General features: G+C 39.3%; 1 protein-coding gene across 1 annotated transcript; it reads left to right on the top strand.

Moving 5' to 3' along the window:
* The first annotated feature begins 750 nt into the window (after positions 1–750).
* Positions 751–22,666, top strand: LOC121878354 (sodium/calcium exchanger regulatory protein 1-like). The gene is made up of 4 exons (XM_042384534.1): positions 751–934; positions 19,271–19,443; positions 21,755–21,868; positions 22,089–22,666. The coding sequence occupies exons 1-4, from the start codon at positions 865–867 to the stop codon at positions 22,140–22,142; spliced, it is 411 nt and encodes a 136-aa protein (XP_042240468.1). The 5' UTR covers positions 751–864; the 3' UTR covers positions 22,143–22,666.
* Positions 22,667–23,150: the final 484 nt, after the last annotated feature.

Here is a 23,150-nt window from a genome sequence, read left to right as displayed (position 1 = left end):
ATCTGAGTTGTGTTGTGTTAGGTTAGATTAGATTAGGTTAGGTTAGGTACATGCACTTGATCTATTAACTCAGATTAAATTAAGTTTACCAATTTTTTGTGACTTCGTGACACCAATACTTGTCGAGGTTAGGTTAGGTTAGGTTCGATACATGCACTCGATCTATTAACTCAAATTAAATTACGTTTTCCATTTTTTTTTTACTTTGTGACACCAAATACTAGTCGAGAAGTGATTGGTAACCCGATTTATTCATGTAGGACCATCTCACCTCAAAGACAACAATAAAACCTGACTGAACAGTACATTCACCAAACGCTTCACACGTGTACACTACTATAATGTGGTTTTACAACCAGTAGGTTTACTCAACTGTTCCACTTGTCTGATACGCACCTTTTAAATATTTACAATATACCGTTTCTAAAGCTGGCTCAGTTTCCCTCGTGGTATATGCACACCAGGGAAGGTTGTTGGATGTTGTGTGCAAAAATAAAATATGTACAGTATCTTCCCGTAGTCACTTTAAATCTCCGTAATATTGCATAAACAAACTGCACCTAAAAATTGCAACGCAAACACTACAGAATGATCAATAGTTCTTGAATTGACTGTCAACATTAAGTGAACTTACAAACTGGGCTAAAAATTTTGAATATTAATGATGAGAATATATGGTAGATAAAACTATTGTGATTCTGGCAACGCCAGACGAGTCACGAGAACGCCAAACAACCATCCTGAGTTTAAGACTGGCAAGTCCGACGGTCCCGGTTCCCTCGCCTCACTCCCTCCGCTTCAGTCGTGTGTCAGCGGTTGCGTAGTACGGACGAAGGCTCACCCACCAGCTCCTAACCAGTAAAAATGGCCAAGATCGAGGGAAAGTACAAGATGGAATCATCCGAGAACTTCGATGAGTTCATGAAGGCCCTGGGTAAGTGTATGGCATTAAGTGACGTAGCGTAGTTTAAGGTAAATACAGTATGTGTTTGCCGGTGAGATGGGAATCGATAAGAACGTGACAACTGAGGTTCCGGTGAGCAGCCGCTGTGGTACACGTGGTCACACGGCCTCACTATCGATTACTAGCGAGAACTCCGTCATTCCAATAACCACTGTAGGACTTTGTACAAGTGTAATGGGCAAAAATAAGTAGGGCTGTACAGCACGGTTTTATGGGGTCTACTGTAAATGTCAGCATGCCCCGAGAAGCTTGTAGTAGAACATTTATAGTTTTATCACATGGCATTCATATGCATCATATTACAAAGAAGCATTAATTGCCAACCCCTATAGTAGTGAGAGCCACAGCCAGTAAAGGCCGAAGCTTACCTAATTCATGTTTTTGGTGCTTAGTATGTGATGGTGTTTTCTGTGTGCTTAGTATGTGATGGCGTTTTCTGTGTGTGATGGCGTTTTCTGTGTGCTTAGTATGTGATGGCGTTTTCTGTGTGCTTAGTATGTGATGGCGTTTTCTGTGTGCTTAGTATGTGATGGTGTTTTCTGTGTGCTTAGTATGTGATGGCGTTTTCTGTGTGCTTAGTATGTGATGGGTTTTCTGTGTGCTTAGTATGTGATGGTGTTTTCTGTGTGCTTAGTATGTGATGGTGTTTTCTGTGTGCTTAGTATGTGATGGTGTTTTCTGTGTGCTTAGTATGTTCTGTGTGCTTAGTATGTGATGGGGTTTTCTGTGTGCTTAGTATGTGATGGTGTTTTGTGTGTGCTCAGTATGTGATGGGGTTTTCTGTGTGCTCAGTATGTGATGGGGTTTTCTGTGTGCTCAGTATGTGATGGTGTTTTCTGTGTGCTCAGTATGTGATGGTGTTTTCTGTGTGCTCGGTATGTGATGGTGTTTTCTGTGTGCTTAGGTGATGATGTTTTCTCTGTACTTAGTAGGTGATGGTGTTTTCTTTGTTTAGTAGGTGATGGCGTTCAGATGTGACCCATAAACTTGGACGCGAATCTTAACATTTTTAAAAGTTAGGAAAGGTAGGCAATTATTTCAAAGGTTTGTTTGGTGTTCTTGTTAACGTTTTACCCCACATTTTTCCTGTGTTTCAAAGCCCTGCCCACTTTGAAGGACTGATGTGTGTAATTTTATTGGTTAATATATTCGAAAAATATAAATTTTCGACAAACGCTGTAGAATATATATTTTTTTCCTATACAAGACTCGATATAGAAGTGGGTGTTGGCAACTACTAAATATTAACAAAGGCCAAGATTGACAAAATGCAACGTCCCCAGTTACAATACATTAGTTACAAAACTATCCAGCAACGCTTTGACAGGGGGAGAAGGGTTTGCCCGATCGCCATCCTTTACTTGCCTTGGCTCCAGCTGCTATTGGGAGGGGGGGGGGGTAACACTTTACTGCTATTTACTGTACGTGGCGTGTATATATATTTTCTGTTTAATATCATACTAGTGTGTAGAAAAAAACTCGGACAATTCCTTCTGGTGGTCACCCTCTTGTACACCTTTACCATAATTTTTTGTGACTTTGACACCAAATGCTAGTCGAGAAATGATTAGCAGTCCGATTTATTCATCTAGGACCATTATTTGACTTCATTGCGGCTATATTTGGCTACGTTTGGGTAATTAGTCGGACCGATATAAACCACTAACCGAAGTACAGTAAGAACGAACCACCGAATCAATGTATACTCGAAGTGTAGTAATACAGTAGTGCGTTGTTAGCATGTTGATACGTAAGATTTAAAGTAGTTTGATGGGGCTTCGTGAGGTATTATATTGTATGAGTGACTTGCCCGAGTCACCGCCGATGCGGGTTCTTAACGTTTTAAGATATTTGGTAGTGGGATCTGCTGCTGGAATAGTCCGACATCTTGAAAGCTAAATCAACCAAACACTTCCCAGCGAACTTTCCACAAGTGCTCTTAACAAAACGCCCTAACCAACCTAATCAAGTGATGCATTGCCATGCTAGGATAGGTAGGTAAAGTTTGGTTGGTTTATCATATTTACGATAAATCAGTCCGATTCGGTCGACGTGATGAGATGAGACGCTGTTTAGGTATGGCACAATATTTAGAACAAAATCGCCAAACTGATAAATATGAAAATTGCTGAAAAATCTAATTTGTTGGCACATTATTTGGTAAATTTGCATAACTGCACACAACTGTTAGAAAGTAAAAAATGGTTTTCTAGTGTTTGTGTTTAGATCGGTTATGACTCATTTCCGTCGGAAATTGGCATTTTTTGTGGGGCGTTTTCCGACAAAAATTATGGCTTGGCGAATAAAAAAAACAAAAAAAACGAAAACAAATCTGACCTAACCTAACTGTCACCATACGATGGAATCCCTTATTTCTTACCTTATTGGCCTGGTGCTCGATCGGTCGTTGGATTCCGAGATTAGTACAGGTTGCTGACGATATTTACATTGGTTCTTGCACTTAGGACACTTTACTGAGGTCGGGGAACACCTTGAGATCGAAAAAATGCTAGTTTCTTGGTTTTTCCCCCAAAACTCGCAATCTGCTCCATATAATTGAAGTGACACCCATCGCAGACTTCCGTGGTCGGAAAGGAATTTGAATTTCGAAACAGACCAAAAATAAAAATCGAATTTGATTGGGCCAAAAATACCGCGAATTAAACCGCAAATAATTTTAATTGGTTGTCCCAAAAATCGATTTTGATTGGCCGCGTGACGTGCACGGGAACGCGTGCTGATCTATGACGGAGACACGCAGTGTGGGAGGTGAGGTAGGCTATAATGGCAGAAGATTAATGGAAGAAAATAGAGGAAATTTTTGATACGCTATCTCCGTTATACATTTGCGACGGTAATGTAATGAATTGTTATCTAATTAGACGTCTTATTCGAACATGATAGTAGATTAGGGGTAGGAATGTTGTGTGGAAATGCAATAATACGAATAATGGCAGCCGCACGTTAAGGTGCCGATGAAAATAACAGAAAAACAAAGGTGGGAAAGTTGTAAGTATCCCCCAAATTTTATGTAGATATTAAAGTCATGAAACTCGTTTTCAAAGATTCTTTCTCCAAAATTGTTCCTTCAAACGCCGTTAGAAGGAACAGTGATCCTACAGTATTTAAAACGCTGTGGTTATCGGTTCGATAGGTTTTTTAAACGACACCTGTAGTTGAGAGAATTGGATGAAACTTTGTGGAACCTTACTATATTAAATGGGTGAACGGAAAAGAGTCCGTTCAGTGTTACTGGGTATGTTTTTAAATGTATCTGCTATACCGTATAGGTTTCGTAAGGTTAGCTTGGTTAGATACAGTTCTAATAGGTTCCCGGCAACATATGACCCTGGCTGTTGCGGAGCGAAGATAATATTAATAATAATTTATTCTAATAGGTTCTATGCCTTCTCGTTTCCACAAAGTTTCGTCCAATTCTATCAACTCCTGGTGTTATCAAAAAACCCTACCTAACCGATAACCGGACAAATATCCACAGCATATTTAAAATTGTTTAAAATTTACCTTAATCATTAACCTTGTTTTTTCTCCGTATGTTTGTGGATTCGGCAAGGTTAAACTTATCCGCAACGAGGACATTTTGTGTGTAAAGGACCGTCACTATCGCCACGTAACCAGAGACTGCTAGGGAACACACTAGCGGAAGTCTGTTAAAGTATGCTTGGTTACATAACGCCTTATGAACAGTGTTTATGGAAGGCTGAATTAGCAAAAAATATTGTGTATTCACACCAGTTTTGAAGTCGTATTTTATAAAGCTAACTGCAAGGATGGTGTATTTTTTATTAATGGCTATTTTAAATACTGAATGCGTTCGGGACTGTTAAGAAAAAAATTGCAAGTTGGATGTTTGTTAAATTTAGGATTACGCTTTCTTGAAAGAAAATTGTGGTTCCCTCTTAGCAGCAATAATAGTGGTGAGGGGGTGGCGTGGTGGGAGGCGGGAGGGAAAAGGGCTGCTCATTGGTCGACACTCGGGCGCGGCCTCGTACGATGTGGCGTTGGAGCCGCACCAAGTAGCCGCACCATCCAAATCGTTATTTTTCCCACATCACCTTTAACTTTTGTTTCTGTCCACCTGAAATTGTCACTCGTACGTTGTCAAGACCATTAATATTTTATTAAACATAGCGCATGCTGAAAGATGAGCACTGAAAGATGAGCAATGGTATTAACGAAGGGATGTAATTATCAATCCTTTAATCAGAGTACCGTCCTCCTATCTGAGGGTTGGCGACCACAGTCCTCCACTAGCGTTTTCGGGCTGTTTTTACCATTCCTCCAAGGTTTTGTATCTGTGGTCCAGGTTTTTAATTTCATTCGTCTATCTCAGTCTCTGCCTTCTCTGGCCCTCCCACCCTCAACTTTGCCCAGTAATATCCCTAATTATATGACCAGTGTATTTTTTCTGTGCATTTAAAGTTTCTCGTTTTTTTTGTGCTAATCATGCTACTTCATTTGTTTCCCTGTATGTATAGCTTATTCGCCTATAACACCTTATTTCAAAGGCCTCCAACCTCGTTCTGGTGACTACTTAAAGTGGCTTAATTGGTTGACAAGCGCAAAGGCAACATGACGCAAGGGAAACCGTAGACAGTATGTGTTCTATACGCGGCTCGAGACTTTGAAATAGAGCTGAAATTTGGTATGCTTACGTTAAGAACCTCCAAATATACAAGCCAACATTGAAGGTTTCAACTGCCTCTATTTCCGGACGTCCAGTTTTTATAATGACTAACAATGTTTGGTATAACTCGTGTTTTGCATGTGCGTTAAACATTGGTTAAGGACAGACATAGGTTATTAGCTGCCCCACGAATAGCAGGGGTGGGCCTCGCTATCGTTGTAAGATAGAGCTGAAATTTGGTATGACTATGTAATTGAAGGTGTAATCTAGTGGAGGGTCGGTCTCACTGAAATTTGATAGTATATTAAAATATATCCTTGCAAATACAAATCCGGCCAACGTCAGGTACCCCATCTAGTATACATTGAAAGTGAGGGTAAAGATGTTAGGAAAATAGTAAACGAGCAAATATAAATGTTACATCTGATTGTTGTCAGTTAATGGGGAAAGCGAACAGTGATTAGATAAATGAATAGTTCATTAGTAATGAACAAGGATTTAGGTGTTCTCGTACAGCTGAAACATGCACCCTTATTCATTCTAATGTTGTTTAGCTTTGATGAGGTGTTGAAATTCTGGAACTTTATTAGTCTACCCAGATCTAAACCGTTCAACCACAGGGTACATTTTAAAACATTTTCGACCACCAACTTTTAAAGAGATGTAATTTTTGGAATTATTCATCGTAGTGTTACTTGCCTATTACCTTACAAGACCCACTTAAGGAACCTTTCTTATGACCTTTCTTAATACCTGGTGCTGACTATACGCAGGTACAGTGAATTGGCGTGAAAATAGTTAATGCTGGACTGATGTATATTTTTTGCTCTGGGTTTCCAGCTATTAGGTTTACCAAGGTCTTTTATGACATTCGTGTAAAAAAATCATTGGATGGTTGAGAGTATTGGTCCCGTGCCGGGGACCTACTGGGTGATCCCCAGACCTCTGGCCTAAAATTTTAGGACTAGCAGTAATGTTAAAATCTTAGTCCTTTTCATAAGCAAAACCTTTCGAAAGAAAATCTTGAAAAATTTACACACATGAGGTTATAAATTTCCAAAGTTAAATTCTTGGGTGACTCGGCAGCGTTCCCCGAGCTGCTAACCATTGACCAGCATCTATGAATGGTGGCGACCCTCACCACCTTATTGTTGCTGGGCCACCCTCATAAACACTGAATAGGACTGACCCAGTTACTAGGGGTTCTTACCCGACGACGATCTTCCTAGGGTTTGTAAACTACCAATGTTCTCTTAGTCGGCAATTCCTCGCCAGTATTTTACTAACCGGTTATCATTGGGCATTTTTAAACACGTTACCCTTCTGCCATGAACCGCGTACCCTTGTTCATGTTTACTAGGTATTTTTCGTCGGTCGTCGACACCCTCAGCAATGCCTTGTTAAAGGGAGATTCCTTAGTATCTTGTTACACGGCAACCCTCATATTTCGGTCGGCTTTGGGTAGCAGCTGCCTCAACGCTCGCAAAGAGGTCTTTGTTGTGGAATTGGTGGGAGAGACTTGAACTTGGGAAATTCTGCTTTTACGGTCGAGTGCCAGGAACACAAACTACCAAGACAGAGTTAAGCAGGAGAAAATACTTCCAGGTTGACAAGAATTTTCTATGGTCATGCTTTTGTTGGAATTTGGACCCACTTCCCCCACCTCCGTGTCTGGCCCCTAGTCCTCATGTGGCTAATTTTGAGAGTAGTTTGGCGATTACAATAAACTGCTCTATTTTTTTCACCCAAGAGTAGATTTTTTTCTTAGTGGATTTATTGTAACCACCGGGATATGGGGCTGTCGTTGGCTTGACCAATTCTTAACAAGAGTTTTGAGTTTCGCACGATGACTCGCAGACACTCTTATTGCCTGGGCAGTTAAATTGACCCCTGAATGAAGAACAATGTGCAAGATGGGATATGCTAGGCCACTTTCCACACCTTATACTCCATCCCTCCTTTCTTACACCCCGAAACCCCCTTCCCCATTGGTTCTCCGTACCCTGCCCCGCCGTCCCCACTCTTTGTACTCTGCTACCCCGCCCCACATTATTTCCCCTCGTACAACCGCCATCGTCCTCCCCCCCCCTCTTTCGTGTACCCGGTCACATCCACCCCCTTTCTAGTGTCCCGTTATTTCTTTCTTGTACCACGCTCCACCATCCTCTAAGTACCTCACTACCCCACCGCCCCTTCTCCACTTTCTCGTGTCCAGCCCCCACTTCACCATCCTTGTGTGGGCTTTGACGACCACACGTCACAGCCACACCCCTACTCCTCCCACCTCACTGGTTCCTCGGCTGCCGCCGCCGTCACCACCACCCACGCCCCCGTCCTCGGCGCGTGCTTGTGAATGCAACATGACAGGGGAAACCTGAACCGATGGAGCAGCTGTCTTCCCCAGGGGTTCTGGGGACATCAACAACAAGGCTCCTATTCAAAAAGTTTTTTTCTTTTTAGTAAATGGTATTACTTGATGACTCGGCTGACATAACTAGTTATGTATTGGGAAATAATGTTGGTATAGGGAAGAAAGCGCACCGGGTTGGACTCTGAAATGGCACGAGGGATAATGTCTTTCAGAGCGAGCTGGGCGGTTGCTATAGTCACAGGAAGCCCAGCCACCATTATTGATAGGACACCTTAGCATTCACATCCACTATTGCAATATTTACGAATATGAGATTAGTGTTAGGTGCGTAGTTAAGAGGGGGTGGGTTGGGTTTGTGTATTAATTATTTAGGACTAATGTTGATATTGCCGCACTAATTAAATTGTGTAGTTTGTTTTAAGCACATATTTTTAGATACATAAACATTGGTTACAGTATAGTGTTTCAATGCTGAAGGCTGACTTGCAATGTCGTTCTCTTTCATAAACATCGCTGTCTTCTCTTGTCTCCTAAACCTTATGGGGGAAATGGAGCGCAAAGGTCACCGCAGACAAAGTAGAAGATAAGTAAAGAATTCTGAAAACGGCAATGACGAGCTAAACCGCATTGAAATGGGTTTGAATGTTGTCCGTATGTAAACCTCGTACACCTAACTTCATACCGTTTAGACAATGATTAGAATTCCTCGAAAGCTCCCCCCCCCCCTTCACAATAGAATAATTTTATCTCTAAGTGGTCAATAATAAGTCTTGATTGTAGCTGATCAAGTGAGCATTGCCTGGGTGGTGGTGGTGGTAGAAGTAATAGTTGAGTGGGCTAATTGGAGGGACCATCGCCTCGTGCATGGTCCTGGAATGAAATACTAAGGATTTTTTTTCAGCGGTTTTCGTGCTGTATGAAGAACTCGCCATTTCTTCTGGGTTTCATTTGGATCAAGTTGTGTGGTGGTGTTCATTTGTATTTTATTATTAATTTTTCATTGTATATTTTCTCCAATTCTGTTTTACGTTCCATTGCTTATCACGTAATCATTCTTGTTCTAAAGACCCAGAGAGATGAACTAACAGATATAATTACAGCGGACTCGATGTAATTCTATAAAATCATTGACGTCAGACATTATGGTAGTGCACGTCGTCATGGTGTACAGTGAGACCCGGGATACTGCCAAGCATCTTTCTTTGAGTGTTGGAAACTCAGGGAATAAGGAAGGTCATTGACCATCCTAAGGCATTTTTACGAGTTCAAATAAGTTTTCCTCTCCCTTCTTTCTATTCTATTTGCACGGTCTTGTTTTACTGCTTAAGCCTGTTAGAGCCACTTGTCTTGAGTAGGGTGCATAGCTTTCAAGAAAATCATAAATTGTTCTGAAAGGAGTGAAGGTCACATTGAGGGTCATGTTACATTTATTTTGTTCGCAGAAACCCTGTACATATTTTTTTCTCTAACCTTTAGCCGTGGCAGGTGGTTGACAGCTCTTAGACTTCGAATTCCAGGGGCATATTATGTAGGTAGTTCCAAGAAGTCACTTGTACAATTTTTCCTTGAGGGTGAGATCATGTTCTTTTGAGATGCATTGTTAACTAGGTAGTGTTATGAAAAGAACACAATTATTGAGTAACGGATGTAATTTGGCTTGTAGGAAACAGGAATCAATACACTTAGCGTTTACATTTATTAAGTGGTAAAAATTAAGGTCCTGCTGACGGTGACTAAGCTGGTTCGTGTCTGGGATGACTTGCTTGGTGGTTGCAGAGGAAGTTATAATTGAGTAAATGGAAAGATTGGGGCAGGGAAGATAGCGGAGAACTCGAGAAACTTCACTGGGGGAGGAGTACCAGGAAACCCAGACTCGAATTACACCACACAATCGCAATCATCGTTATCACCACCACAGCAACCATGCCCTGCCAAACTCATCACAACTACTATGACATGCCAAACTCACCGCAGCCCAGAGTTCCTGCATTGTTGACACAATTCGTGTGTTTATTAGCTATAAAAAGTGTTACAAGGTAATGACTTAAATATCACATTTTGAAAACTTTCTAATAAGTTGTGGAATTTTAGGTTAGTGTACAGCAGATAGCCCTTTATTGGTTCGTGGTGTTGGGGGCTGGAACACCTAGCATAGACTGGGTGCCGGTGGCTTCGAGTTTCATTTTGACATGTGTATGCATAGGAGGTGCTTGAATTGACTGATAACCGCGGCTACAGATATTAATTTTCTGTTGATATAGCCCTAACTGGAGCTCTGTTGTATTTATTATTTCAAGCATCAGATTTTAAGTTTTATTTTTCGTTTAAGTTATGATTTGTATTGTTCTCATTTCGGTCCGCCTTAAGCTTTAGCACCATTATACAGAACTGATTGTACGTGATGAGTGGAAATTAAATAAGTGGATAAGGTTTCGTGTATGTTTGTGGTCGGCGCCAGCGGTCATGTGAGCATGTGTACGCTCTTAGCTGGGAAAGTCTGGGTCCCATGACTCAGTGGCGTCTCTTCGATAAGGTCGAGTGTGTGTGTTAACATCAGGCTGGTCTCGATCATACAGATGTGTTTGTATTCCCCCGAGCGCGTGATGCACCCACCAGATGAGGGCTTACGTACTTACTGGTGACTGAAGGACATAGCGGTAGTGATTAGGCTGTTCCCTACCCACTAACTGTTAAATGTTAACATGGTTATTGTGATTTTAAAGCTTTTGTAATGTGACATAACTTGATATTTGTGGTTTTGTAAAATTATAGTAGTTGAAACAGAAGTGCTTGGCAATATTTAAATTTGTGGCAAGCCTGCCTTATTCTCACCGCCGGCTTGTTGGATATTGTAGCAATTAACACTAGTTCAAACGTTTTGTCGAAAAGGCAGAGATAAACTCTGAAACAATGGATGACTACATGTCACGGCGGTCATAATTGAATTAAATACCAAGTAGCTTAGTGTTTTGGTTTTTTAACAAACGGTATGTAGTGTGGTTATTTTTAAATAATTTGTATAGAGTATGGAATTGCCAGCAACTAATTTTCATGTAATAGTTTATTTGGTAAACAAATTGTATTGCCATTTTCGAATACGGCATTTTAGAAAAATGTGTACACACTGCCTTAGAGATTTTCGTGGAGATTACGTGAGTGCTTGAATTACAACAGCAGCCTTGTCCTTATTGATGTGCAAGGTCTTCCACAAGTGAGGACGGTTTTGCTGTTGTAATAAAAGCATTCATGCGATCTCCACGAAAATCTTAAAGCGGTGTAATTTTTTTATTCGTGGGACCCTACAGAGGTATATAAACGCATAAAATACACACTGGGTATTTTTGGGTATTTTAAAGTCTGGAAATATCTACTACCCACTTGGTAATTAGTTTTTTTATAGTTAATTGATTACAGAAAGGTTATGTAGTTATTGGTAAAAATAGGTAGTTAACAAACGTTCCGTATTTTTTTACAGAAAGGTTTGATATTTTTTTTTTGTAGAATATCACTGATTATGGTTAGGTTTTGTTATTGGTAAAAATAAATTGATCACAGAAGGGTTTTGTAATTTATTGTAGAAGTTTAATGACGTTCTAATTATAACACGATTGCATCATGGCAGGGTGTTGGTACGTAATACCAGGTACTGTACTTGCCAACTTTCCTTCAGCTGTAACAAGGAACATGTGTTGTCACTCTTAGCTCTGACTTCTGCTAAGTAATGGTTCTTATTAGTGACATCTTAACGATGGTTCATTTGAACAGTTACCAGATTTATTGAGTGTCAGTTTAATTAATTAAAACAAAAATTCGTGTATTAACATTTTAAGTTTTCGTATTGGGGGTTACGTTTAATTTTACAGTAAAACATTTTAAGTTCTTGTTGAGAATTACGTTTAATTGTACAGTAAAATGTAGGAAACTAGAATACTGTAATATTCCTTAAATAGATATCGTATGTTGCTTACGCGAGCACTGTGTATTTAATGGGTGTAGGGGGACCATGAAATGTCTTGTCTATAATGATGGTGGCCGAAGGAATTCTTATTGCATCTAGTCAGGTAATTGATTACTCTCGTTAATAAAGTGACGGTGTCTGTGACATATATAGCTGCTATACCTAACGTGAGGGCGAGCGCTGGGCCAGCCAACCTCTTCTTTAATCTACTGTACCTTGAGAGGGCCGAGTATGATCTATTTCTGGTAGTTCACGTTATTTAAACCCCTCCCTCTGTTTTAAGTCGCTTAAAGTAATTTTTAAGTGTAGAATTGGTTGGGCTTCCCAGCCTATGTCGTACCTGAACCTGTTGGAAAACGTATACAGAAACCTGTAGGAATTAAGTCAATCTCCTAACCCGCCAGATGAATATCATAATTTCAAGATCAGGTTTCGTTGTTCAGGATTTCTTAAACCATGAGTTTGGGATGGGAGGAGGTGGACTCATAGTTGTGGTTTACATCTTTCTACCCTTTAAACTAGATGTAAACCACAACTATAAGTTGGTTGGTGGGGATGGAGAAGAGGAATTGGGATAGGCTGATATGAATGGCAGGGCATTGGATGACCAAGTTGGGGGTGTTTCACATGCATATCATTGACCACATCCTATCTTATCATTTCCCTCTCCCAGTACTTTGTTGTTAATTCCCTCCTCACGTTCCACTCTTATCAACCCTCAACCCACGTTATTAACTACCTCCTAAGTTTATTTGTCACCCCTAACCTCGTTAACGCCGCAGTACCCCATCCCCATGTCCACCGCGGGTATTTTCAGTGGTGTGTAGGGTGGTGGTGGAGGACCTGGTACTGTACTTATGAGTTGGCCCCATTTTGAAGGTAGGGGAGGGGGGCGGGGCTTCTATGACATTTACCTGGCAACTTATCTAAAGTTACCTAACCTAACGGGGGCTAGTTCACAAATAGGGTGGTGGACGAGTGGAACAAGCTTAGCAACTTTGTAGTAAGTGCGGGAACCCTGGAAAGTTTCAAAAGGAGGCTAGATAGATTCATGGATGATAGAGTGGTAGTAACTCTCGACAGGAGCTGCCATGCACAGGCCAACCGGCCTAGTGCAGACTCCTTATGTTCAGGCATATAGAAGTAGGTTGCGAAGGAAACGTAAAAGAAGTGTCTTAGAATAGTCGTATTTATTGATTGCAACGATGGAATTCTTAAGATACCTGTGTTGTCTGAATGTAAAATACTGTACTAAAGTGATGTTATGATATAGTTTGATATTGGCAAGTGATCACAGGACCCTATCTCATAAATCTGCACGGGGCCGTCTAAGCTCGGGAAGGGGGGGGGGGGCCTGTTTAAATGTTCCAGATGATAATTAAAATCCTTATTTATGAAGTGACCTTTGATTGCATAGATGTTAATTGTATTCTGGCGAGATTTGGTGACAAGCATCGTCTTGATTGCGTTGTTCGTTGTTTCCAGGGACATTAATTAATAGTAAACCCTAATTATCGTCAACTTTCAGATAAGAAACTAATGATTTTGTATCAAGTGGTGCTTGTAGTTCATTTTTGACTGGTATAGTCCATCAGCATATTTCTTTAAATGTGATATGAGAAGTTAGTGAACGACCTGTGTTTAGAGTACTGTACTTTATTGGAAGTCTGGCCAACAATACCAAATGCAAGTTGTTAACATTGTTGAACCCGATTTAAATTGATAGCCCAGTGTTAATGCACAATTTCAATTTTGCTGATCATATCCTGTTGCTGAAAAATAAATCTAGGATATTCTCCCTATGTGTAGCTTCCAAAACATGTTGGAGGACATTTTCTTGTACAGCTTTTAAAAGCCATAACAAACAAGTAAAGTATGATACAGATTCAGTATTGTGCCTAAATGCAACCGTGTTCACACCTACACTTCAGGCACCCAATTATGATTAGAACTCCCAAGTTACAGGTGCTGATGCCTGATTATCACCAGATATCGCGATATCCAACATAATTTATATTTTACAGTATCGACATATACAGTGCCGTATAGTTGTCGATACTTACCATAGAGGAAACCAAATCATAGCAGATTGGTATAAATTTGACAAAGGACAACTAATACTTTCATCCTCTATACAACTGATTGGCTTGTTAGCCGCTTGGTCACGTCTGTTACACACTGTTGGCAAGTAGGCTCTACTGGGCATGCACCAGCTCCTGAATGTTTTAATAAAGGTTTCCATTAGTACAGAAATTAAGCATTAAAGAAAAGGAAATTGAGAAGTACTATCCAATTTCCATCAATGGCTATGTGCAAACTTGCAGTACATGGGAAGTGGTTTGTCACTGCAGCTAAGATGGAGGAGGAAGGTTGATCCCGTGTGGCACGGGAGAACAGGTTAGCCTGGTGGTGACTGGAGTGGGGTTGGGAATATGAGACAGGAGGCAAAGTCCGTGGGAGATGTTGGTGCCTGGGGACACCACATGCACTTTAGTCACTCCCACCCTCTGGTACTGTGCTAGGTCTTACTTAAAAATTATTCCCATAAGTTGGGATGACAGAACGAATCAGGATATTGGTAGTCACACCTGACTAGACGAATAAGACGAGTCAAGGCTTTGAAAGCCTGGGCCCAGTGCGACTTTGATTACCACTAATAATCATATTGAAATATCTTGTACTGTATATGTATCCACAGTACTGTATATTGTAGTGTACCAATATTATATATTGTACTGGTTTCAAAATGGCTGAACTTTAGCTGCATCATATGTTTTTTTGAGGTGGTGAGTAGATACAGTAATTTGAAAATGTTTTGTCCAAAAGAAGACATGAATCGAAAAAGTGAATTACAAGTTTGGGGTGTACTGCTTGGGTGATTAAATCAGACAGGGGCTGGGTCCATGTTGTACTAGACTTGTCCACACTGCCTGGTAGCCATGGATGGCATGTGGTACTGTACAGTATACACAATACAGTATAGGAAGTGTTAATAATTGCAATGTGGAGGTAGTGTTTATAAGAATACAGGATAGATTGACAGTATTTCCCTCTACCCTTCAAAAGGACATAAATTATCTTCCCCCCCCAAAATAATTTTTCAGAAGTATATTTGTCTACATTTATGTAGATTCTACAGTATAGTGTTTGAAAATAAACTTGGTGAACAGAGGTACCTTGTTCCTGTATTGAATTCAAATAACCTTAGTCATTAGAATTAGGAAGTTAATAAACCTATGACCACCTCTTGTAAACGTTTGAGTGTCATCTGTGTTGCCTTAGCCAGTGTGATTCTTCAGGCACTATTACAGCTGTGCCAACTCACTCGGTCTCCAGAGTAAGTACCATCTGCAGCTTTTGTTGGCTAGTCAGGGTTAGTGAGAGCATCTCGCCTAGGGCTTTGGCACTACCCCCAGCACTGCCAGTCATGCACACTTGACCGTTTTTGTTGTAGTGGTTAAGGGTGATTTAGACTATCCAGCTTAACTGCAGGTGATATCTAGTGATTATTGCACTTGCCTGCCAGTCAGGTGCTGGTCAAGCTTCAAATATGTAAAGTTCAATCCCTCGGCTTATTATTTATTGCAAACATAAAATATTGGTTGGTGTAGCTTTTGGTGGCTTCTAACCTCGAAACATAAAAAATTGTTACATAGATCCCAGTAGATCATAGAACCTGGTCATCGCTCGACTGCATCATATTTTTGTCCCATGATATTGAACTGTAAGCTGTTAAACATTAGTTTAAATCCTTCGTGTTCCAACTACAAAAAACTAAATTTCTTATAAAGCATCTTTTGCCCATTTAGAAATACTGTTACAAATTTAGTAATGGTAACAGGTCTTGTGAGGGGGGTTATATTGAAACTACAGGAAATGTCCGAACCAACTGTATTAGTGTTAAATGTTAGCTGTAAGCAGGTAGGTTATACTGTATAATTACTGTAATTGGCTTATTGTGCTTCCGGTGTTGGAGTTTGGGAGAATTGTGGTGCATACAGTATAAATTTATTAGTGGCCATATGTTACCATATGAAGGTTTTTTAAAGCAAAACAGTCTATACTTTAATATGATAGGCAGCATTTCAAAGGTGCTAAACCTTAAATGAAAAGTGCTATCTACCCCTCTTATTTTTATATAGTACTAAACAGTACTGTACTCTACTGAATGTGTTATTTATTTTTAAGTACGGAACTATACAGTACAGCATTGTAATTTGTTCACTACCTATAGGTTCTGTTACGTAGAAAAAAAAGCACCTATTGCTTATCTACCTATAATGCAATGTATGACCACCTATTATATTATAAATGACAAACCTACATCCATTGAATTGCACCCAGCATACTTGTGTTGGCATTGTCTCGCAAGCATTGGTAGCCAGGATGCCGAAGCATTTGTGACACTGGCTGTGTAACCTGGAGAAAATTTGGTTTATTGATCCTGTGAAAGAGGCAGGTAGTAGACAAGGGTGGTCTGTCTGATGGGACTGCAGGTTATTTATTTGATGTTCATGGTATGTCTGATTAGGCTGGAGCAGCATGTGTGTATTGTTTGGTTGGTTTTTGGACTATGCTGGGACTATGGGTAGTCTCACTAGTTTGTACAGTACATGGAATTGACTTTCTGATTTGGGATAGGCTGCATGTGTTGGGTTGATTGGGTGGTCTGAACTCCCTAAGTTATGTGTTTGGCCTAAAATCTCTGGAAGAATTAAGTTATGCTTAGTTGTTCGTGTACCGTAATTGGATGGGTTGTGTGACAGGCTGTGTGCCATGGAGACATAATATATTGAACACAGAACATCAAAAGGCTTAGGTAGGATATATTATGAACCTGGAAATTAAGTGTTGGGGCATAGTCAGATCCAGAAGCAAATGACTTGATGTACTGTACTGCAGTTTTTTCCTGATATAATACAGTACTGTACTATAAAATGAATATTTAAGAGGCCATCCTTGTACTTATAGCCGAGCTTTACACAACGGATACATGTCATTACTGGTGTCGGTACACAGTTTGGGGGTTTTACCAAGGAAATAAAATGAAGGCCGTGTAGTATTTCAATGTGATTCTGATCTTCTAAAATATTAAGTTTTTGCACATTGTAGTGTTACTGATATGTAATTTGTCTTGGTATGCCTTATTGTGGGTAAAAATAGGTACAGTATATATTAAATGCGTCCCCCAAAAGCGTGAATTTGCTACCAGAGTTTAACAGTTAATTCATGTTTAATACTAATGATAAACTTCCTACTTACTCATGCTTGAAATAATAAATGTATGGATCTTTATATAATTTAGCTAAATATCTTTCTCATCAGAAATGGTCATCCAAACGACTATGAACAAACTCATTTAGAAATACTGTACATCAATACTTCAGGACGAAATCAGACAGGTTTGCAACAGCCAATCAGCTGTAACTCTTGAGAAGTGGGTGCGGCATCTCTCCTCGGCTGGGAAAAAACGCACGAAAGAAGGTCGTTCAGGTATCCAGATGGTCCGTCCCTTGTAACGATCTTAAAGAGTGAGGTGCTTCCCCGCCTGGAGTAGTGTCACCCTGCCTGGTCCCCGAGATATGCTAGGGACTGTCAGTTGATTGAAAATGTCCAAAGGAGGGCCACCAAACTGGTGTTTCCACTTCGGCACCTAAGCTATCCAGAAAGATTAGAGTGCCTGCAACTGCCTAGCTTATAGTACAGACGGGCAAGGGATGACCTAATTGAGGTTTATAAACATCTCAAACTTGGTTAAGTGTTCATACCTGGAGCTGGTGGATGCTAGCCCCACAATTGGTCACAGCTCAAGGTGAAGAACCCTCTATTCCAAAAAACTGAGGGCAAACTTTTTTGGAGTGAGAGTTGTGAACTCTTGGAACAACCTGCCAGAGAATGTTGTGACGGCACAGAGTGCAGGCTGTTTCAAGACCAGACTTGACCAACACTGGAGCAGGTTCAGATACATTCAGGAATCAATACTTGCCAACAGTGCGTAACAGACGTGACCGACTGCTCGAGCTGCTAACGAGCCGATCAGTGGCAAAGAGGATGAAAGTAAAGGTATAAACTTTTTTGTACAAACATGAGGATAAAATGTTGCAATTTTAAGTTTTTGGTGCGTTTGATATAGAATCAACAATTAATAGGAGCGAAACATTTTCTTATTAGTGTCCCTCGTATTACACAGTAACTTTTTTTCATCACTTGACAGTAAATCATATGTGGTATACTAGTTAAATGGCTTTGAGATATGAAGAGACCGTACAGTATGTTCATTAACAGACTGGTGGGGATATATGGTACTGCATGTTTTTAGAAATTATAGTTTATTTAGTCGTATAGTAGTTCAGCACATGATAAAAAATGGTATATACTGTACAATAATTTTAATATAAATAATTGAAATGTCAAAATTCGTGCATGATTGTACATGTACTATGACCAGGTATTTAGCCCTGGTGAATGGTAAGGTTGGCGTATTTCCTTTATACTGTATTTAAAATAACATACTTTTGCATGCTGTAATTTGAAAATACTTTCATAGCTAGTCAAGAACTTGTGTAGATATCTTACTATTATATTTTTAGGATTATGATTACAAACTGCAAGTACTTTGAAACTAGGCTGCTCAGGTTATCTCTTCCCCCTCTCTTGGGTGTTACATTTCCATTCAGTTTTCAATGGATTTTGCTGGCGTAATTTCCTCTCGTATGTTAAACTCAAGTACTGTACTGTAGTTGAATTTGTGGAGGAAAGGGGTGGGTATAGTAGTTAGGGTAGAAATAGGGCAGCTTCCAAGTACAGCCATCCCTATAATCATCTGTGAATGGGAACTGCTTTCCTCCACTATCATCTTGTTAGGGTGGCAGCGCCGCTTAGCATCCTCTTTGTCGCCTTGTTGGTGGGTGGTTGTGAGGCCGTGGGAACTGCTGCCTCCATGACGCTCCTCTTTTTCACCCCTTTTTGTATTGCATGGTGTCAAAGAAATTGGTGGGGAACACACACAAATTTCAGTACAGTATTTGCACATGCATCAGTCCAGGCAAGCATAAATTTTGTTCAGACCACGTGGTTATATCCGCGACAGGCATATAGTCTGACTTTAATTTAACTTGCTGATTTACAGTAAGAGAACTGCATTTACCATAATTTTGATAAATACATTGTGAAGTGAAAAATATTATATGTAGAAACCCCTTAAGGTCACACTCCCTCTTTGGGACCTGGGAATGTACTCTGGTTGTGATGTCCATAAAATTTATTTAGTAATTAACTGAAAATTTACTCTTAAGAAATTACATATTCATTATCATTTATGCTAAACAGGTGTGGGTCTGGTGATGCGGAAGATGGGTAATGCTGCCACACCGACAGTGGAGATCACCTTGGAAGATGGTGTCTACACCCTTAAGACTGTCACCACCTTCAAGACAACTGAAATTAAGTTCAAACTTGGTGAGGAGTTTGAGGAGACCACTGCTGATGGACGTAATGTAAAGGTGAGTGTTGGGGGCTGTGATTTAAAAATACAAACTTGGTGTTTTCTACTTCAATATCTGTACAGTAGACCCATGCCATTCACGGGGGTTAGGTTCCAAGGAATGGCGCGAATTGGCAAAACGCGAATATCAAGTTATACTACCTTAGGGCACTACTGTATACCTATACCAAACAACTGACCAGCTGTGGCAGCACTCCTCCCCTTTTTTAACTTATCTTAATAATAAAACTTTCTTTGTCACGGTCACCACTGACTTCTGCCATTTACATTTCACTCCACTAGCACTGATGCTAGGCTGTCTTTTAGGGGCCATTTCACTCAAACTTTGTTTTTCGAGTACAACACAAGATGCTGCGAGGGGTGACTCGTTGTTCTGCGGGAAAAAGGCTTGTATAAGCAAGCTAGCCACCATTTGCTTACCGCGTTCGTCGAAATCGCGAATCAAACCTCGCAAATGGCAAGGGTCTATTGTGCTTTATGTACTGTACAATGAAATATTAAGATAATTACCTTTTTTCTTTTTTTGCATATATAATCGTAGTGCAGTACATGCACTGGATGTACAGTACAATCGGCCCAGGGTGTGATGTCACCGTTTTCAGTATGATTCGTTCGAACAGGGTTATCTGGCAACTTGGCGGAAACAAGAGCAAATGACTGACCACTCACCAGTGGGTTGGATTTAGTTGTATACCTGTAGTATATCAACAAACTTAGTGGGTCAAATTTCTTACTGCCTAACACTTTTCTGGCATTCCCTCGTATGTTTGCATACAAAAGGCTTCCAGGTTGGTAGTAAAAGAAACAATTCCATGCTTAAAAAAGGTGGTGGCGATGCACGCAGGATAAAAACAAACAGAATGCCCGCTATGCTACAGTAACACTTACTTGTAGGTGTAGAATACTGTAGTCGGCATATAGCTCATTTCCCTGTCAAGTGGTTTTATTTTTAGAACCATATTAAAGCGTTTGTTGCTCTTAAAATAATTTATTGAAGAAGCATTCATGGAAGTTAGTAATTTTGCCGAATTTTAATCGTTTCATAAATAACAAATGACTGTTAAACGGTAATTTAATGTTTTATATTTTATTCATTGATGCAAGGAAAATTATACCCGAGTATAAATGACAAGGCAGCGAATATGTAAAATAATTTACAAATTCAATGTAGACACGGCAGTGTATGCTTTTTCATATTGACGCTCAATTTTAACTCGAGTTATTCATGAATGTGCTTGAGCAATAATCTCTCATTTTTATATTACTATATTCTTTCAAAATGTCAGTATATTAACATCTTAACCATGTGATTTTTTCTTGCAACATTCTTATGAAAACCTGCTTTTGCATGGAGTAATTCATTTGTTAAGATCTCATAATATTGCTTTCCACCTCAATACTATTAAGTTCAGTGTGAAACAAATTTTTTCCATAAAAAGGGGAGGGGGGGATGCATCTACTGTATGTTGACCCTAATGGACCATTAAGCGAGATCACGTTTACTTCCCAATTGTGTTTTTGAAGGCTCTGCCTTGTATTCAGTTTAAATCTAGTTTTGGTTTTTATAAGCTTTCATCTCCATTTGTCTTTGTCAGATGCAGTTTAATTTAAATTTTGGCAGTCACCAGGAAGTTTATTTATGGAATCATCTTTAGTTTCGTGGAAAATTAAAATGTACTTGTGCATTATGTACAAATTAGTGCTCTGGATTCTTAAGTAAATAAAATAACATGACAGATTAACTCACTGGGTGTACATGTCTTTTGTACCACTACCTCCCTCTTTAGCTACATCAGTTTTAAGAGATTTGCCTCATTTAAGGGTAGTAACTTATAATTGGAAGATTTATCATGAAATCCCAATTTTTTGTCAAACAAATAGTTAGGCTGCTTGGATAACCTCCATCCTCCCTTGGGTTGGTGACTTGGCTGGAATAAAACTTCGAGACGGTGGATTGACATGAAATCACTGCGAACAGTATGCCTTTGTGTGTCTGGTACTGATGAGAAAACTTGGATCAAATCAGCCCACTTAACCCTCAGAGTGCACCCTTATCTTGATGAAACTACTGGGTTGGGAGGTAAAGGTGTTTGGTTTATCCTATGTGGATTATTAACATAAATCCTGACATACAGGGGAAACCTAATGACAATAAACCTCTAGTAAATTGCACTCCAGTATATTACAAGAGATACCTGCTCTTACGGTATGTCTTTTCCAGGAAGAGGGATTACTGGACTCATCTTCCATATTTATAATATTAAAATTGGTGTTACAGAAGTGAATATTCATTTAATTTCTTTCAACAGTCATCCATCAAACTTGAGGGTAACAAGATGATTCATGAGCAGAAAGGAGATAAAGAAAAGAATGAAAAGGACTCTATTCTCACCCGTGAGTTCACAGACAAAGAAATGATTATGGTAAGTAAATTTTTACATAAAAACTTGGGAGAAGTTATAATCAGATGCTTTTAAACCATGCAAGATTGAATAGGATTCATTTTGAAAAATGGAAATGGTCAGAGACCACTTTATTCCTGTAAATTTTTGGGTGTTTCCTGAAGAAAATGAAGGGATAAAAGAAATTGATTAAATTAGATTTTTTTTAATGTACTAGTATTTTATTTTTTTAAACTTTCAGGAATGTAAGGTTGAAGACATTGTGTGCAAGCGTGTCTACAAACGTCAAGAATAAGTTTATCTTTTGAACTTCTGTATCTGCACTCCAAAGATGGCAACTTGCTTGTTGGCATCTTTATGAAGAAAAAGGATACAATGATTTTCTTAAATTTTTCTTCTTAAAATGTTTTAGGAATAATATTGTATCTTAACTTTACAGTAAAATTTAAATAACTTATTTGAATATTGCTAGAAGTAATAAGTGAATGATACAGGTTTCAACAGTGTTTGGTTCAACTGAGTATTGTGCATTTGTGGCTGTTCATCTGCTTCAAACAAACACTATCTTTTTTCTTTGCTCAAAATATTTTCCTATACATATTTTAGTCATTCTACTGTATTAAAACGTGAAAATTAAACAAAAATTTCAACATTATTTAAAAAAAACTTAATTGAGGTACTGTATAGATATGCTTTGAATAAATTGTCCCATGAATTTGGGAAATTTTTATCTGCTAATCAGACTTAAGTATTAAGGCTGTAAAGGTAAGATAACACTGACAAGTTTTGTAATCTTTATATATTAAATTTCCAACTTGATATTGTTATTTTAATGAGTTCCCTATATCTATAACCAGAGTTGATGAAACTAGTACAGTAGTTGTAAAATCTACTCGTATAGATATGTAATCAGTGATGGTGGTTTTCAGCAGTGTTGGGAGTATCGACATTACTTTTTAATTACCTAATTATTGCAGTAACTGTTACTCAAAATATGCATTGATATTTGTAACGGTGTTACTTTTGTGGAAATTTCAAATTCTTAGTTGTTACTTTTATATTTCAATAAATTAAAGTACAGTATATCAACAGTGGAAAAAAATCCATGCAAATATTGTAGTAGCTGAATACGGTGGCCATGTTCTAACCTATTTTGCTACCATCACTCCTTGTCGAGCCCTGTGGCACTTGCACAGTTCCATCAACCCATGAAGTGTGGTGTCTTTCTATAAGAGACACTAAATGTCCCATACAATGAGCATCACACAGTAGAAGTACCAGACAAGTGTTATTTTGGCGAATT

This window comes from Homarus americanus, unplaced genomic scaffold (genome assembly GCF_018991925.1).
Source record: "Homarus americanus isolate GMGI-L3 unplaced genomic scaffold, GMGI_Hamer_2.0 scaffold41027, whole genome shotgun sequence".
NCBI lineage: Eukaryota > Metazoa > Arthropoda > Malacostraca > Decapoda > Nephropidae > Homarus > Homarus americanus.
The sequence above is the reverse complement of the archived record's forward strand: the minus strand, read 5'-3'. Positions and strand labels throughout refer to the sequence as shown.